This window comes from Mizuhopecten yessoensis, unplaced genomic scaffold (genome assembly GCF_002113885.1).
Source record: "Mizuhopecten yessoensis strain PY_sf001 unplaced genomic scaffold, ASM211388v2 scaffold10275, whole genome shotgun sequence".
Lineage (NCBI taxonomy): Eukaryota > Metazoa > Mollusca > Bivalvia > Pectinida > Pectinidae > Mizuhopecten > Mizuhopecten yessoensis.
Window position 1 is genome coordinate 550,760 of NW_018408465.1, and position 19,246 is coordinate 570,005.

At 35.0% G+C, this 19,246-nt stretch overlaps 1 protein-coding gene across 2 annotated transcripts in view; it reads left to right on the top strand.

Annotated features, from left to right (window-relative positions):
* The window catches only part of LOC110459969 (UHRF1-binding protein 1-like), a 94,693-nt gene that overhangs the window by 28,010 nt on the left and 47,437 nt on the right, over positions 1 to 19,246 (top strand). The window contains exons 8-11 of one of the 2 annotated variants that reach the window (XM_021512548.1): positions 474 to 651; positions 801 to 902; positions 2,772 to 2,795; positions 14,810 to 15,295. In XM_021512548.1, the coding sequence (XP_021368223.1) occupies positions 474 to 651; positions 801 to 902; positions 2,772 to 2,795; positions 14,810 to 15,295 (790 nt within the window). The remainder of the gene's footprint in view (positions 1 to 473; positions 652 to 800; positions 903 to 2,771; positions 2,796 to 14,809; positions 15,296 to 19,246) is intronic. The other variant, XM_021512549.1, reaches the window with a different exon arrangement.

The following is a 19,246-nucleotide window of genomic DNA, read 5'->3' on the forward strand; positions in this document are numbered from 1 at the left end:
CAAGAAATTCTTAAACATTTCCAGAATGAATCATTGAATGTACTTAACTCTATGGGACATAAAATAACTACTGCCTTTCAGATATGGTTTAGTTTACACACAAAAATAGATGATTTTCATGCAATTTGTATGTTAACTCATTCACCCCTGACATTTCATAATGAACTATTCCAACCTTTGAATTGGAAGAGTTCAAATGTGTCTTCAGGGGTGAATGGGTTAAGTAGTTTTCAAAACGAAATATTCTTATTTTATAATCTATCATATGACATTGTGGTAGCGTCTTTTTTACAAATCCAAAGGGCCAGTTAATTTAGGTAATAAACTAGTCCTTGCTGAAATGTTCTAATCTTGGACTTGATGAAAATAAAAAAATTGAGATTTCCATATATGATAATTTCCACTTTAGCAGTAGTCTAGAGTATTTTTTAACTGGTTTACACTCCCCGTAAGATGACTGATGTCTATTTCAGCGTCAGGGACAGTATCGACAGATGTACCCTCAGCAACAGGCCTCTCAGCGAGCCCGCTCCCAGTCCAATGCCACGCCAGCCCAGTACTTCATGAAATACGATGTACAAACCACGTCCTACCATCTCATCAGCAGTCGTATCGACCTCCACCTCTGTGACGATTCCTCACCTGATTCTAGTAAGTGTTGCAGTTATCTCCCCTTATTCAGGTTTGTGAGGAAACAGAATGAAGTTTAGTATTTATATTTTCCAATGATTTCGACATTAGATTTATATCTTACTTTTAGTTGTTTTCTTTAAATTTAAAATGTTGTTTCTTCTTTATAGATGTAAATGACAACCCAAAACACAACAAGAGGATTGAGGGCGGAGCTATGCAAATTACATTCAATAAGCTGTCATTAGACATTTACCCTTTCAACCCAGCAGGTGAGAAACTCGTACATTCTTGACCTCCTGTTACTTGACTGACCAAATATTCGACCCTCGTTACTTGACTGGGTACACATAACTTAGGCTGCTTAATTCTATGAGTTTTTGCTCCGATTTCTGTTGAAATTTTAAGTTTGGTTTGTATCTACGCTCTAGGAAAACACCAACCAATCACTACACAGACAACTAGAAATTAGCGATAGATGGTGTATTGTTATTGAATTTATTTTTACAATCGTAGCTAGAAATTACAGTATAGCACTGATTTCAGCTTATTAGAATGAATACTTTTATTTCAGATAGAAGAAATATACTAAGTAGTCACTAACGAATATTTTTTGTAAAAATTCTGCAAATTTCGAATAAGTTTGTTTTTATTGTGATTCTTTTGCATGGAGTTAGTATTATTATACATGTCCGATATATATTTATATATTTGCTGCCATATGCTTACCGATTTAAGTTGATTCCAACACGTAAACCAGTTTATCCGGGTTATATTTTACAAGTTTTGCCTCGTTTTGATTGGAGTTATGCCCCCTTCATTGAGAGCACCCGGTATTCTCCACATATATCACACATATATATATATATATACCTGATAATAACAAATGTAATCAGCTTAATTTGTTTGTCACCACCAGCTTGCCGCTGTACGCCACAACACATGGCTGATCTTAGACGAAAAATTATCGTAGATTAACGATAATGAATTAAAATGAAATTGAAAAAAGTACCTGTTTAACTCGACCATACTTCTACGCTGAACTGATAACTTATTTAATTCTATTTCCATGAGGATTTGAATTCACATCATAGTAATATGTTTGCCTTATCAACTCCATAACTGTTTCTGCATTTTCGTGAACTTTTGATTGTTTAAATTGAAACCTGTTTAATCAGACCTCACAGTATTCCGAATGCCTGTTTAATAAGTAAGACTTTTGAATTCAGACATCTTGTTTAATCTTACCCATGTATGTAGCCCCATAAGGTGTTAGAATAGATAGGTTTTATGCGATTTCATTCTAGGTAAGGTTTACGAAGGAACCTCAGATTTAAGTGCATGTACATCCTCGATACTCCAAGATTTACGCTCACTTTGGCTCTCTACACCCCTGGAATATGTCATAGGGAATTTGAAGGCACACAGCTAGCTATTTGATTGGTCTCAGGTGAAAATACCTGACCAATTGCTATTCTGATACCTGTCCTTTGAAGATTAAAGAGGAGCAACACTCGACTTCAAAGCCAGTCAATTTTACCGTTATGCCACCGCGAGATTCTTTTGATGTTCATCAAAGGATTAAACTAGTCTTCTTGTCTCATTAACAAGGTGGCACTCACTGAGCCTTCAATTTTGCTATGACATATTCCAGGGGTGTAGAGAGCGAAAGTGAGTGTAACCCCTGGAGTATCGAGCATGGTACATGTAATACAGCTAATGAATTCAAAATAAAACCCAAGTTTATATATAAAAACTTGATGTGGAATTTTTTTTATGAACAAAAATATTTGTAAATGTATAACCACGACAAATGCTTCAAAAATACTTTCACTTTGAAAAACATTTTGGAGTGTAGAAATGCACCTGTTTGAAACATTTGGGAACGTTTGAAGGCTAACATCTTAGTGATATGAACTTAAATCTTTTACATGTTCGTCAAATAAGGTAAATTTCTAAAAATAAAAATTCATTGTGCCCTTAGTAAAAATGAAAATTTTCTGAACTGAACTGCATTGGAATATTTTCGGGGGAAAACAATTGTTACGGTAGAATGCCGATGTGGTGTGGGCGTGTCAGCGACAGCGTGTGTGTGTCAGGCATGGGTGTATATTGCTATATCCATCGCTCCTGGCTTTCAGATGAGGAATTGATCATGTCTCGCGGTGAGTTTGTCCCTCAGTCCATCATGCATGTCCCCAAACATTTATTTTTACATGTATGTTTCTGTAGAGAAAAGGAAAATCACCTTTCAACAGATCTACTGCTGTGCAATCAGAATTCAAAGTTGCTTTTGTGCAGAACCGTGTGCTTCTCAAACAGTAGCCCGATTTCCCATGATATTGTGAAGCTGGTTACTCCCCCTATATTCATTCCCCTTTGTTTAAGTTGTTTATGTATTTTGGTAAACGTAAAATTGACGAAATTCGTAAAAAAAAAATCTAGCAAAGAAATAGAAAAACATGAATGTATAGACAATTTTTTTTTGCTTTAGATAAGTTTTGGTGGTTTAGTAGAAAATTAGTTTTAGTATCATTTGAATGCTTTTATAATTTTCTCTGATTATAATTTTTTTTGCCATGGGTCGATTGCATGTGATTTATAACATACTGATCATAGTGGATCTGTATAGATGTTGTAGTGATCGGAACATTTCGAAAATATTAAATGTTCATCCAAGACAGAGACTTCATCCATGAAATAGACAGCATACGCTGTGCTGCCCATGTCCGTTCCTCATTCATATCTCGGTCACATTCCTTGATGGTCAGATTTCAATAAAATTTCAAGTAGTTTAAAACAAGCATTTTGCACCAAGAGTGAAGTTTCTTGTAATTGCCTTTGATAGACATTCAAAACACCATATCGATATCTCTCTAGTTCTTCATTTGTGGTCAAATTCAAATGCTTTTTCAAGTAGCTGAAACAAGGAATTTTGGACCGTAAGGTCAAGTTCCACCTTGCTGTTAATAGAAAATTTAAATGCCATATCGTAAACTATGTAGTGCCTTCATTTATGGTCAAATTTCAGTAAAACTTTAAATAGATGAAACAAATGTTTTGAACCTAAGGTCAAGTTTCACCTTGCTATGAATAGAAAATCTTAATGTAATATCGTTAACTTTGTAGTGTCTTCATTTGTGGTCAAATTTCAGTGAATTTTCTTTCAAGTAACTGAAACAAGTATTTTGGACCCAAGGTCAAGTTCCGCCTTGCTATAATGAAAAATCCTTATGCAGTGTTGTCATCTCTCTAGCACTGCCATTGGTGGTTGAATTCATCTGAATCTGTTATCATTTTATATCATTGTAATGTTGACTAGTTTAACATACATGTATATTGGAGTATGCATAAACTTTATTCAAGGTTGTTGGGTAATTCTTCTCTACAATATACTCTATACTGATTTATTGGGGAATTCTATACTTCAATGAACTATTCTGGACTGGTTTCTTAGGAATCTTTGTTCTCTATATGTTCTGAGGTTACCCGAGACAGAGTCTCATCTATCAAGCTGCGATCGCCTTGTCGCCGTCGTCTGTGTTTTGCATCATGCCTCCGTAAAAAAAATATCACATTTTCAACTTCTTCTCAAGATCTGCCCAAAAAAATCAATAAAATTTCTAAGCTTAGGCAAAGTATAGAAAATGAATGTTTCAGGTTACACCACTGAAAAAAGTAGGTCAGTCAGGATTTATTTTTGATTTTATTCTATTTTTTTTTGATTTTTTTTTTTTATGGGTCGGGGGCTTATTTAAGAAATTACAAAAATCACCAAACATATTTTTATGTCTTTAAAGTAATGATATGTGATTAAAATTTGGTTTTGATACCTCCCTATGAAGCAGACAGGGTATGTGTATACAGTAGGTGCCTTGTTTGTTTTTCCATCTATTTGTTTGCATCTGACGGACAAGTTATCCCAACACTGGATGGAGTGCGTTCAAGTGAGATAAAATTGTTAGAATAGTAAGAGGTAAAAACTAGGGTCGGTCGGGGCACCTGAAACATACATTTTTTTATTTGCCTAAATATATTTGCTTTGTAGAAAAAAGTTTTGCTTTGTCAAGTTACAATTAAAAACAAAGAAAAATTTAACCTAGGTGAGTGTTAATGCCCGTGTACTTCTTGTACTGGTCTGGTTTCTGTGGGAACTCTCTGTTAACTGTTCCAGGCTGTGGTTTATTGGAGATGTGTGTTTCGGTCATAAGTAAGCAACATTGTGGAAAATTACAAATAAATATTATGGTAACTTTTACTCATCTATGATGTTGTTTGGCTCTAAATGACTCAAATTGTCGATGGGCCGTAAAACAATACAAAACAAAACTCATCAATTATACCTTTTATCAATTTTCCTATAGATAATAAAATATGTGAATAGATAATGGATAATGTTGTAATCTTCCAGTCCAAATGTATGATTGATTCTTGAACACTGTTTATAATGTCATGAACTTACATGTACAATTGATGTTTATAATGTCATGAACTTACATGTACAATTGATGTTTATAATGTCATGAACTTACATGTACAATTGATGCAGGGCCAATGAAAATCCCAAAATGTCCTTCGATTCTTCCAACAGCTACACAATACAGGAATCCCTTTATATCCAGCTGTGATTCTAAATAAAAGGCAACACCATATAGAAATCCCTACTTGTCCTACAGTCCCATCAACAGCTACACCATATAGAAATCTCATCTTGTCCTACAACCCATCAACAGCTAAACCATATAGAAATCCCTACTTGTCCTACAGTCCCATCAACAGCTACACCATATAGAAATCTCTACTTGTCCTACAGTCCCATCAACAGCTACACCATATAGAAATCTCTACTTGTCCTACAGTCCCATCAACAGCTACACCATATAGAAATCTCTACTTGTCCTACAGTCCCATCAACAGCTACACCATATAGAAATCTCTACTTGTCCTACAGTCCCATCAACAGCTACACCATATAGAAATCTCTACTTGTCCTACAGTCCCATCAACAGCTACACCATATAGAAATCTCTACTTGTCCTACAGTCCCATCAACAGCTACACCATATAGAAATCTCTACTTGTCCTACAGTCCCATCAACAGCTACACCATATAGAAATCCCTACTTGTCCTACAGTCCCATCAACAGCTACACCATATAGAAATCCCTACTTGTCCTACAGTCCCATCAACAGCTACACCATATAGAAATCCCTACTTGTCCTACAGTCCCATCAACAGCTACACCATATAGAAATCCCTACTTGTCCTACAGTCCCATCAACAGCTACACCATATAGAAATCCCTACTTGTCCTACAGTCCCATCAACAGCTACACCATATAGAAATCCCTACTTGTCCTACAGTCCCATCAACAGCTACACCATATAGAAATCCCTACTTGTCCTACAGTCCCATCAACAGCTACACCATATAGAAATCCCTACTTGTCCTACAGTCCCATCAACAGCTACACCATATAGAAATCCCTACTTGTCCTACAGTCCCATCAACAGCTACACCATATAGAAATCCCTACTTGTCCTACAGTCCCATCAACAGCTACACCATATAGAAATCCCTACTTGTCCTACAGTCCCATCAACAGCTACACCATATAGAAATCCCTACTTGTCCTACAGTCCCATCAACAGCTACACCATATAGAAATCCCTACTTGTCCTACAGTCCCATCAACAGCTACACCATATAGAAATCCCTACTTGTCCTACAGTCCCATCAAGAGCTACACCATATAGAAATCCCTACTTGTCCTACAGTCCCATCAAGAGCTACACCATAAAGAAATCTCTACTTGTCCTACAGTCCCATCAAGAGCTTCACCATATAGAAATTTGAATGAATGTTAACGATATTTTTTTTCAGTACAAATACCTGAAAATGTAACAGAGTTTGTGCCCATCGCTCAAACCTAATACTTTTGTAAATATAATCTTGAGATCATTTTTTTGGCGATGTAAAATAGAATATAGGTAGATGAATAATACAGGTGCATTGGGTCTCTTGTTTATGCTGATTGTAACAATGTTGCTTATACAGTAGGGCTTTCGAAAACTTAGATTGTTATGTCAGCCTGATCTAATAACTAACATCAACACGTATTGAATAGAAAAGTGATACATGAATTTGTGCTCCTTAAATCTCTCACAAATCTCTCATTATCTCTTGAAATCTCTCACCAAATCTCACAATATCTTATCATCTCTTAAAATATCTCACCAAGTCTTACAATCTCTCACCATTCTTAAAATCTCTCACCAAATCTCACAATCTCACATCATCTCTCAAAATCTATTATCAAATCCCACAATCTCTCATAATCTCTTAAAATCTCTCACCAAATCTCATAATGTCTCATCTTCTCTCGAAATCTCTCACCAATTCTCACAATATCTCACAATAAGTAAAATTGAACATATCATATTGTCACATCTTGTGTGATCTGATCAGAACAACAATGTTTAACCCTTCATAGGTCAAGGTTAAGGTTAAGGTCAAGGTCAACACAAGCGGTCAAAAGTCAAATTTATGTAATGTATATAATATGCATGCATAGAAATCATGTCTGAAAGGAATGAGGTCGGAGAAAGGGTTGGGGAACCCTGTATCTAGCCAGTGTTCACTTCATTTTAAATCTATCTACTTTACAAAGAACTCAGATTTATTTCCAAGTTTTGCAGCCAATCCAATCACATTGATGGTAAAAGAGAAAGTAATTAATACTGTTTATAATCATTGTATTATTCCATCAGGAAAAAATACCCTCAAACGTTTTATAATACAGTGATTTCTCATAAAGAATGTAATTAACTTCCTAGGACTTAGTTTAAGGTTGTTGTCTAGAGATTCTCAGCTGTACGAAAAATAGATACATTCAAGTCACATAAATCTAGCCACCTTCTCAACATTCCGCCTAGTAATGACTAGATTAAAAAAACAGCTGCCATACAGCATACTAGACATTTTTGATAATAAAACATGGAATCTGTCCTGTAAAACCCTGGCTAGATAGATGAACAACCAGATTAGTAATGGCTTGATTAATAAGGCAAGGTAGCTATATATATAGTGGGATAACCAGACTAGTGGTGGCTGGAAAATGGAACAACTAGATTAGTGGTGGCAGACTAGTGTGACAACCAGGTTAGTGGAAGCAGGATTAATGAGGCTAGATAGTGTGACAACCAGCTAAGTGGTAGCTATATTTATGAGGCCAGACAGTGTGACAACCAGATAAGTGGTAGCTATATTTATGAGGCCAGAGAGTGAGACAACCAGATAAGTGGTAGCTATATTTATGAGGCTAGAGAGTGTGACAACCAGATAAGTAGTAGCTATATTTATGAGGCCAGAGAGTGTGACAACCAGATAAGTGATAGCTATATTTATGAGGCCAGAGAGTTGGACAGCCAGATAAGTGGTAGCTATATTAATGAGGCCAGAGAGTGTGACAACCAGATTAGTGGTAGCTATATTTATGAGGCCAAAGAGTGTGACAACCAGATAAGTGGTAGCTATATTAATGAGGCTAGAGAATGTGACAACCAGATAAGTGGTAGCTATATTAATGAGGCTAGAGAGTGTGACAACCAGTTTAGTGGTAGCTGGATTAATGAGGCTAGAGAGTGAGACAACCACATTAGTTGTAGCTAGATTAATGAGGCTAGAGAATGTGACAACCACATTAGTGGTAGCTAGATTAATGAGGCTAGATAATGTGACAACCACATTAGTTGTAGCTGGATTAAAGAGGCTAGAAAGTGGTTGCTTGCTAGAATTGATGTTTTTCCTTCAAAAACAATATTTTATGTCTAATCAACCAAATTTTCACTTTTATTTTACTACCTCAAAATAATGCAAGGTTCCTCTGCAAACAGTAAATTTTTTTACATATGTATTCATTATTTGTAGTATGATGCATTTTTATTTAACAGAAATATACAAATATTAACCAGCTGACAACAGTTTCTTTCCATGTTTGTTCTGAATGATGTAGAAATATTTGTGATGTCATCATTTCATGTTTCTTCGATGTCAACATTGTGTTTGATTCAGAAATATCTGTTTTGTCAAAATTGATGTATGTTTGATTTCAAAATTGTCTGTTTTGGATTAAGAAATATCTGTGATTAAAGTGTCTTTACATAATTAATATCAACATTGTATTGGATTAAGAACTATTTTTGATGTTATCAATTTATGCTTCTTTGATGTCAATATTCTCTGTGGAGGATATAGAAAATAACAGCAATGTCATTATTTATACAATTAAACCCCCAAAACTCACCAATCTAAAAATGTACCAGCTTTTTAAACTAAGTAAAATGGCAGTGTACAGAATCATTCCTGCTCTAGCCTTACTTATGGTTAGCTTAAAGCTGACAGTGCGAGTTAAAAAGATTTCAACTGAGAATTTAAAAAAAAACTATAAAATCTGGTTTTGAGATCTTTCCCATCTCTTCCAACTATCATTTTAGTTTTTGGACAATAAAAACAGCATCTGCTGATAGATTTCAGGAGCTAAGGGGAAGTACACTACATAAACCTATACAAAAACTTACGTATTAATATATATACTTACAATGTCATGTTTGAGAGCTTCATTTTTGTTTGTTTGTCGATGTATGAATGTCTGATGTCATTATTGATTTGTGTAGCATTATTTGATATCATTAATATGTTCAGACATAACACTGGTGTCATTAATTAAATGTTTAGACATAACACTGGTGTCATTAATTAAATGTTTAGACATAACACTGATGTCATTAAATATGTGTTTAGACATAACACTGATGTCATTAATTATATGTTTAGACATAACACTGATGTCATTAAATATGTGTTTAGACTTAACACTGATGTCATTAAATATGTGTTTAGACATATATAACACTGATGTCATTAAATATATGTTTAGACATAACACTGATGTCATTAAATATGTGTTTAGACATAAAACTGATGTCATTAATTATATGTTTAGACATAACACTGATTTCATTAAATATGTGTTTAGACATAACACTGATGTCATTTAATATGTGTTTAGACATAACACTGATGTCATTATATATATGTTTAGACATAAATAACACTGATGTCATTAAATATATGTTTAGACATAACACTGATGTCATTAAATATGTGTTTAGACGTAACACTGATGTCATTAAATATGTGTTTATACATAAAACTGATGTCATTAAATATGTGTTTAGACATAACACTGATGTCATTAAATATGTGTTTAGACATAACACTGACGTCATTAAATATGTGTTTAGACGTAACACTGATGTCATTAATTATATGTTTAGACATAACACTGATGTCATTAAATATATATCAGGAACACAACATTGTGTGGTGTCAGTAGTTATGTGTTTAGACATCAAAATTGTCAAATACCGTTTATTGTATTTCAAACTTGAACATTGCCTGTTGTCTTGAGTTTATGTTAAGACTTCAGCTTTTTCTGATGTCATGAACTATACGTTTACACTTCATCCTAGTCTGTTGACGGGTCATATCTATCTTACATGTCATCCTAGTCTGATGGCAGGTCATATCTATCTTGCATGTCATCCTAGTCTGATGGCGGGTAATATCTATCTTACATGTCATCCTATTCTGATTGCGGGTCATATCTATCTTACATGTCATCGTTGTCTGATGGCAGGTCATATCTATCTTGCATGTCATCGTTGTCTGATGGCGGGTCATATCGATCTTACATGTCATCCTTGTCTGATAGCGGGTCATATCTATCTTACATGTCATCCTTGTCTGATGGCAGGTCATATCTATCTTACATGTCATCGTTGTCTGATGGCGGGTCATATCGATCTTACCTGTCATCCTTGTCTGATAGCGGGTCATATCTATCTTACATGTCATCCTTGTCTGATGGCGGGTCATATCTATCTTGCATGTCATCCTAGTCTGATGGCGGGTCATATTCTACCTTACATGCTAACGTTGTCTGTTGTGGTTGTTGAACTACCTGTGATGTGTTAGCACTGCTTACTTTAATGTTTCTCTGAAGTGTAACATTTTCACTATGTGTGTCTTTGTGAGGTCGGCACAAATTTGACTTTAGTCAGAGATCATTAAACTTCATTCATTTTACAACAATTGTGAAACAAATTATTTCAACTTATATTAATCACTCTTGTTATCTGGGGTATTAATGTGTAGGGGGTCTTCATGTGAGAAAAACCAGAGTACTCTGAGAAAACCCATATGATCGTGCAGGTGACCCCATACCTTTTCACGTCTGATCAGGGAATCGAACCCTGGTCGCCTTGGTGAAAGGCGAGTGAGTTATCACCTGCGCCACCCAACCACCCATATAGTGTGAGAGCTCCAGTGACTGTGTGTTTCAATCTGTTTGATTTCTGCTGTCACCATTCACTACCTTGTTATTATCCCTGGTTCAATGAAGTTGGTGGGAGATATAGAAATGGGGTCTGCCCATGCATCTGTCCATCCGGTAAAGAAGAATTGGTATCGTCCATGAATACCTTACTTCAACTGCTACACCTTCGATGCTTTCTTGTTTGATGCACCTGGGGTGGCTCTACTGATTGCATGTTGCTGATGCTGAATTTGACCTACATTTCATGCTTCAGTAACTTGGTTAAGAATATTATACAGATTTAGAAGAATTGGTCATGTCTGTAAATGCCTTACTACAGCTGCTATCCCTTCGATACTTTCATGATTCATGCATCTGGGGTGGCTCTACTGATTGCATGTTGCAGATGCTGAATTTGACCTGCATTTCACGCTTCAGTGACTTGGTTAGAAAAAAAGTTTACATGTATATTATACAGGTTGAGAAAAATTGGTATCATCCATAAATACCTTACTACAACTGCTACCCCTTCGATTTTTTCATGATTCATGTATCTGGGGTGGCTCTACTGATTGCGTTTTGAGGATGCTAAATTTGACCTATATTTCATGCTTCAGTGACTTGGTGGTCACCAACAGTTAGTTGTTTTTATATTGACTTGTACACTAGGAGCGGGGGATATCAATGACACTGTCATTTAGTGAAGGCACAGCACTATAAATCGATCGTGTGTGATTTAGAACTTTATTCTTTAGCTATACAAGTTATTCTGTCCAGTTTGTTGGAACATGATCCTAGTCTGTTGTGGTCTGGTCATCGGAGATCTTCACTATGTACTTATATGGTCTCCGAGGTATTCCTAGTGTTTCTGTGTTATACCACTAGCCCTTGCATATATGGCTTTGGTACACTACTTGAGTAATTGTGTCTGTGATGTTATTTTGTATAGAAATCACATTTTTGAGAGAAACCTGTCTGTATTCCCAGAAACTTTGTCACATATAAATCTTCAGATTTTCCGAGACAGCAAAACAAGTTGTCAGTAGCTATAGAGTCGCGCATTCTAAGAATACAAGTGCCTTATAATAATCACACTGTCTGTCCATCAATCTGTCTGTCCATCCATATTCATTTGTGCACATAACTGCTTTATATTAATTTTAATGAAGCTTGTTCAGCATGTAAATCGTACAAGGGTATAGTTTTTAATCTTAAAGTTTGATAAATAGTTTATTCAGATATTATTTGATATGGTCAGCCGATCAATACTATGGTCAGCTGATGTCAGAGTACAAACCTATTTAATGTTGTAGCACACTATGGTCAGCTAATGTCCAAATTTGTGTTATTTGACCTTAAAATCATAAAAAGATAAATTAAAATGCTTCAGAAAATCAAAAGAAAAGAAAAAATTAACATAAAGGTTAATGTGAACTTTAAAATCCAGCAAAAACAATTCATCATTTATTACCCTAATATTCTGGAAAATAACGAAGTCAAGTATGAAGGGATTTTATGAAACTTTGTCCGCTATTTCGTTGTTGATTCGTTGATGATTATATCAGTAACATAGGAAATTGAATGAAAGAAATTCAGTAGTTATTACAACATCTTAATTGGAATTCAAAATTAATCATCATTTTCCTAAACAATCGTTTTGGCAAGAATTAATGCTTATTAGCCATTATTTGATATTTATCAACCATACTTATTTTTCTATCAGTTTTTACTGTAAATGAAATATGACCCAGTCGTTTTTTCCAAATAGTTTAATACATTTTGTAAATCATTTCCAAGGAAATTGGATCAGATGAGAAAGTTATTGTTACACGTTTTGAAAATGTTTAAATTTCATTGATTAAATGTGTCAGTTTCTTTGACAAGTAGGTTATACAATTTGACAGAACTCCACTGTGCTCAAATATTACTATTTAAGAACAATTAATTTCTTTGAACCATAAATAATGTAATTTGATAACCTTACTTCCAGAATAATTGAATGTAAATCTGCCTTATTTGACATTGATTGGTGCAGGGACATTAAAACCAGATAACACAAAATTGACTAAAATACACTAGAATATATACATGTTCATTTCACAATAATTAATACACAAGTTTAGTTTTTAACAGTTATCCCCCTTGGAATTCACTGAAAATGAACAAGTTTTAGATTATAGTTTTATGCATGTGTTGTCAGGTTAAGATATACTCAGCCTGCCTTTTCTGATGTGTCAGTGTTAAGTTTCTCTGTTGGCCGATTATCCCTTTCACCACTGTGGACCATAATGGACTCATCCAGATCAATATATGGTAGAGTTTACTAAAGTTACATAGGGGTGAAAGGAGTTTTGAAGTCACTAATAACTTTTAATTTGTGGACAAAACATGTGTTTTCAAGATGTTGTTAGCTGTTATCTCTAACTTCTGTATATCTTGTGATGTTACATATTATCTACAGTTCCATTTGTTTAATTATATCTTTATTACTTGTTTGATAATTTTGTCATCTTTTTTTGTTGTTAATTTATTATGTCCCTATTTCTGGTGTATTTTTATGATGTCAAAAAATTCCTTTTGCTGATTTGTGACATCACCAGTTCTTGTGTTTATTTATAAGTTAGCATTTCAATTAGTCTTGTGTCTACTTTGTATATCAGGAGTGTCTGTGTAATATTTCCATGTTAGTTATACTCTTATGTGTATTTTTGATGTCACAAGTTCATGTGTCTATGTGTGATGTAATGCCTTCTTATGTGTATTTTTGACATCACTTGTTCTTGTGGTTATTTGTGATGTCACTTGTTCTTGTGGTTATTTGTGATGTCACTTGTTCTTGTGGTTATTTGTGATGTCACTAGTTCTTGTATTTATTTGTGATGTCACTAGTTCTTGTATTTATTTGTGATGTCAAACATAGCAAATTCTTCAAATACCTTCTTCGGTACGAATGGCAGGATTTTATCCTTATTTAGTCTGGAGCATCCTTTGGCCAAGGGGACTCAATTTTGTATAAACGGTGGGTATGACCCCCCTAGGGGCATAGGGGTGGGGCTCTGTTTGAAGTTTGTTCTCGCTATATCTCAAGTACTGGATGGATCTTTCTGAAATTTCATATGTACTTACAGCACCTACCATTGAGTGCTATATCTTTACCCCATACCAATATTTTAAACATATTCAGGTGAGCGATACAGGCCCTCTGGGCCTCTTGTTTTGTGATATCGCTAGTTCTTGTGTCTATTTGTGATGTCACTCGTTCTTGTGTCTATTTGTGATGTCACTAATTCTTGTGTCTATTTGTGATTTCACTATAGTTCCTGTGGTTATCTGTGATGTCACTAATTCTTGTATTTATTTGTGATGTCACTAGTTCCTGTGTTTTTATGATGTCACTAATTTTTGTGTCTATTTGTGATGTCACTAGTTCTTTTGTCTATTTGTGATGTCACTAGTTCTTTTGTTTATTTGCAATGTCACTAGTTCTTGTGTTTTTATGATGTCATAAATTTTTGTGTCTATTTGTGATGTCACTAGTTCTTGTGCCTTTATGATGTCACTAATTTTTGTGTCTATTTGTAATGCCATATGTCTTCTTGTGTTCAAGAATGGTGTCACTAATTCTGTAATCATTTGTGACAACAGTTTTCATGTTTGTTTATGATGTCATCAGTTCATGTGTTCAGTTATCATAACACTAATTCTAATTTCAATTTTGATTGCCATAATTTTTAAGTTTTGATGAAATTATATCCTCTTGATTGTATAATGTCACACCTGGCGTGTTTGTTTACGACAGGTGGAGAAAGGAAACACTGGTATCGGTACATGGACAACCAAGGATCACGAAACTTCTGGGTACAGCAGCTGTTCGCTGCCTTCAAACAGGATGTCACTAGGGCCCGTGAAACATGCTGTGTCGCGTCTCCCACCCAGTCACCCGCACATGAACCAGTCAATCAGAAACCGACAGAGAAACCACAACCAACCAATCAGAATCCCAGCGGAAGTAGATCTCCACCGCCTCCCCCTCCGTCTCACCAACAAGTCCCTCCCATCCGAGTGCCAAGTCAGCGTCCACGGTCCACCAAGTTACTGGAGAGTTGTACAGTCCTCAAGGTAGAGGAGTTTATCATCTACCAAGTGTCAACTGCAGACAACAAACGTAACACTCCGTGCAAGTTCCTTAGCTCGGACAAGAAGCAGCTCCATCTACCGTCGGACATGTCTGTTCTACACATGGAGTACACCGACTATTTCTTCCCCGAGGGCATCAACTACCCAGGTAGGTGTTTTTCTTAAATTATATTTTGCAACAATTTTTACAATCTTACTGTTGTTAATTGACAAATTAGAATCCCTGCATGACAGGCTTTTAATATTTTTTAGTAGGTTTTGCCAACCTCCTACCTTTTTTGCTAACCTGGCCCAAAGGGCCAAGTGAGCTTATGGCATGGTCCAGTGTCCGTCGTCCGTCATCTGTCGTCTGTCCGGCGTCAATTTTTTACTTTAAACAACTTCTTCTGAATAACCAAAAGGCCCAGTGTACTGATATTGGGAATGAAGCATGCTGGGATGAAGGGTTATCAAGTTAGTTCAAATGGATGACCTTGACCCACTTTCAAGGTCACAGGGGTCAAATGTCTTAAAATCTTTCAAACGACTTCTTCTTATAATAACCAAAAGGCCCAGTATACTGATATTGGGCCTGTAGCATGCTGGGATGAAGGTCTACCAAGTTTGTCCAAATGAATGACCTTGACAAATTTTCAAGGTCACTAGGGTCAGATGTCTTAAAATCTTCAAACAACTTCTTCTCAATAACCAAAAGGCCAAGGGTACTGATATTGGGCCTGTAGCATGCTGGGAAGAAGGGCTACCAAGTTTGTTCAAATGAATGACCTTGACCCACTTTCAACCTAATGTCCTTGTTCGACATTCAAGGTCACAGGCGTCATATGTTTAAATCTTTTAATACGTTCTTATGAATCAAACACTGATATTCTGCCTGTAGCTGTATTTTAGACCACTTTTAGGAGTGTGAGATTAATACCAGGTGAGCGATACAGGCCCATTGAGCATCTTGTTTCACTAGCTTGCAAGTCTCTGCTTATCATCTGCCTGAGAAAGGATGATGTTTATGGAAATTTGTAAATATATAATTTTCAATTAATGTTTATGTTTCAAAATCATATATATAGCATACATCTATCAGTTTATATCCTAAATCAAATGGAACCTATCACATTTTTATATAATGAACATTTATGGACATATCTTGTTATGTGTCAATGATTATGGACATATCTGGTGATGTGTCAATGATTATAGACATATCTTGTTATGTGTCAGTGATTATAGACATATCTTGTTACGTGTCAATGATTATGGACATATCATGTTATGTGTCAATGATTATGGACATATCTTGTTATGTGTCAATGATTATGGACACAAATAACAAGATATGTCCATAATCACTGACACATAACAATATATGTCCATAATCATTGACACGTAACAAGATATGTCCATAAACATTGACACATAACAAGATATTTCCATAATCATTGACACATATCTTGTTATGTGTCAGTGATTATGGACATCTCTTGTTTTGTGTCAATGATTATGGACATATATTGTTATGTGTCAGTGATTATGGACATATATTGTTATGTGTCAGTGATTATGGACATATCTGGTGATGAGTCAATGATTATAGACATATATTGTTATGTGTCAGTGATTATGGACATATCTTGTTATGTGTCAATGATTATGGACATATCTCGTTATGTGTCAATGATTATAGACATATCTTGTTATTTGTCAATGATTATGGACATATCTTGTTATGTGTCAATGATTATAGACATATCTGGTTATGTGTCAGTGATTACTGACATATATTGTTATGTGTCAGTGATTATGGACATATCTGGATATGTGTCAATGATTATGGACATATGTTGTTATGTGTCAGTGATTATGGACACATAACAAGATATGTCAGTAATCACTGACACATAACCAGATATGTCAATGATTATAGACATATCTGGTTATGTGTCAGTGATTATGGACATATCTTGTTATGTGTCAATGATTATAGACATATCTGGTTATGTGTCAGTGATTACTGACATATCTTGTTATGTGTCAGTGATTATGGACATATCTTGTTATGTGTCAGTGATTATGGACATATCTTTGTATGTGTCAGTGATTATGGACATATCTGGATATGTGTCAATGATTATGGACATATCTGGTTATGTGTCAATGATTATAGACATATCTGGTTATGTGTCAGTGATTATGGACATATCTTTGTATGTGTCAGTGATTATGGACATATCTGGTTATGTGTCAGTGATTATGGACATATCTTTGTATGTGTCAGTGATTATGGACATATCTGGTTATGTGTCAATGATTATGGACATATCTTGTTATGTGTCAGTGATTATAGACATATCTGGTCATGTGTCAATGATTATAGACATATATTGTCATGTGTCAATGATTATGGACATATATTGTTATGTGTCAATGATTATGGACATATCTTGTTATGTGTCAATGATTATGGACATATCGCGTTATGTGTCAATGATTATAGACATATATTGTTATGTGTCTATGATTATGGACATATCTTGTTATGTGTCAATGATTATAGACATATATTGTTATGTGTCAATGATTATGGACATATCTTATGTGTCAGTGATTATGGACATATCTTGTTATGTGTCAGTGATTATGGACATATCTGGTTATGTGTCAGTGATTATAGACATATATTGTTATGTGTCAATGATTATGGACATATCTTATGTGTCAGTGATTATGGACATATCTTGTTATTTGTCAATGATTATGGACATATCTTGTTATGTGTCAGTGATTATAGACATATCTTGTTATGTGTCAATGATTATGGACATATCGCGTTATGTGTCAATGATTATGGACATATCTGGTTATGTGTCAGTGATTATAGACATATATTGTTATGTGTCAATGATTATGGACATATCGCGTTATGTGTCAATGATTATAGACATATATTGTTATGTGTCAATGATTATGGACATATCTTATGTGTCAGTGATTATGGACATATCTTGTTATTTGTCAATGATTATGGACATATCTTGTTATGTGTCAGTGATTATGGACATATCTGGTTATGTGTCAGTGATTATAGACATATATTGTTATGTGTCAATGATTATGGACATATCTTATGTGTCAGTGATTATGGACATATCTTGTTATTTGTCAATGATTATGGACATATCTTGTTATGTGTCAGTGATTATAGACATATCTGGTCATGTGTCAATGATTATAGACATATATTGTCATGTGTCAATGATTATGGACATATGATGTGTCAATGATTATAGACATATCTTGTTATGTGTCAGTGATTATGGACATATCTGGTTATGTGTCAGTGATTATAGACATATCTTGTTACGTGTCAATGATTATGGACATATCATGTTATGTGTCAGTGATTATGGACATATCTTGTCATGTGTCAATGATTATGGACATATCGCGTTATGTGTCAATGATTATGCGGTCCTGATCTAGATCACTCAAACTAAAATTACTTTTATATTCTCACTCAAGCGGGACAACTCCCTCGAGTATCAAATAACACATTCTGCTACTTGTTGCTTGGCAACGCAGAGTTAAATTGCTGATGAGCACAATAAAACTACCTGGTTGGGAATAGTTGTAGACTATAAAATGCAAACTGTTTTCATGATACTAGGTAATTTGCATACGTTTTTGCAGATAAAGTGACACAAATTTCCTGGCTCATAATGAATACAGCAGAAATGAGCATACTACGCTTTAAAAAAAAAAAAAGCTGTACCATTTGATAATGGCTGTGAAGTGCCTGATTCACTTGGCAGTGAACAAATCTGTATATTTACCATATTTGGTGCCAAATTAAAAACATCATTTCAACAGATTGCCAAGTACACGTGGAACAAGTTTCTGTCCACAAAAAAATTATGGCTGCCGAAAAATGTCTGCGATAAGCTGAAAGTAAATGTCCATAAAATAGATATAGTGCGTATTGATCGTATTGTTAATTCCAGAAACTGATTAAAATACGATACCAAAAACCGATTACTTTTTCCCTGACCAAGCCTTCGGGATATATGATGCATCGTTACTGGGCAGGTTACACAAATGCCATGTTGAT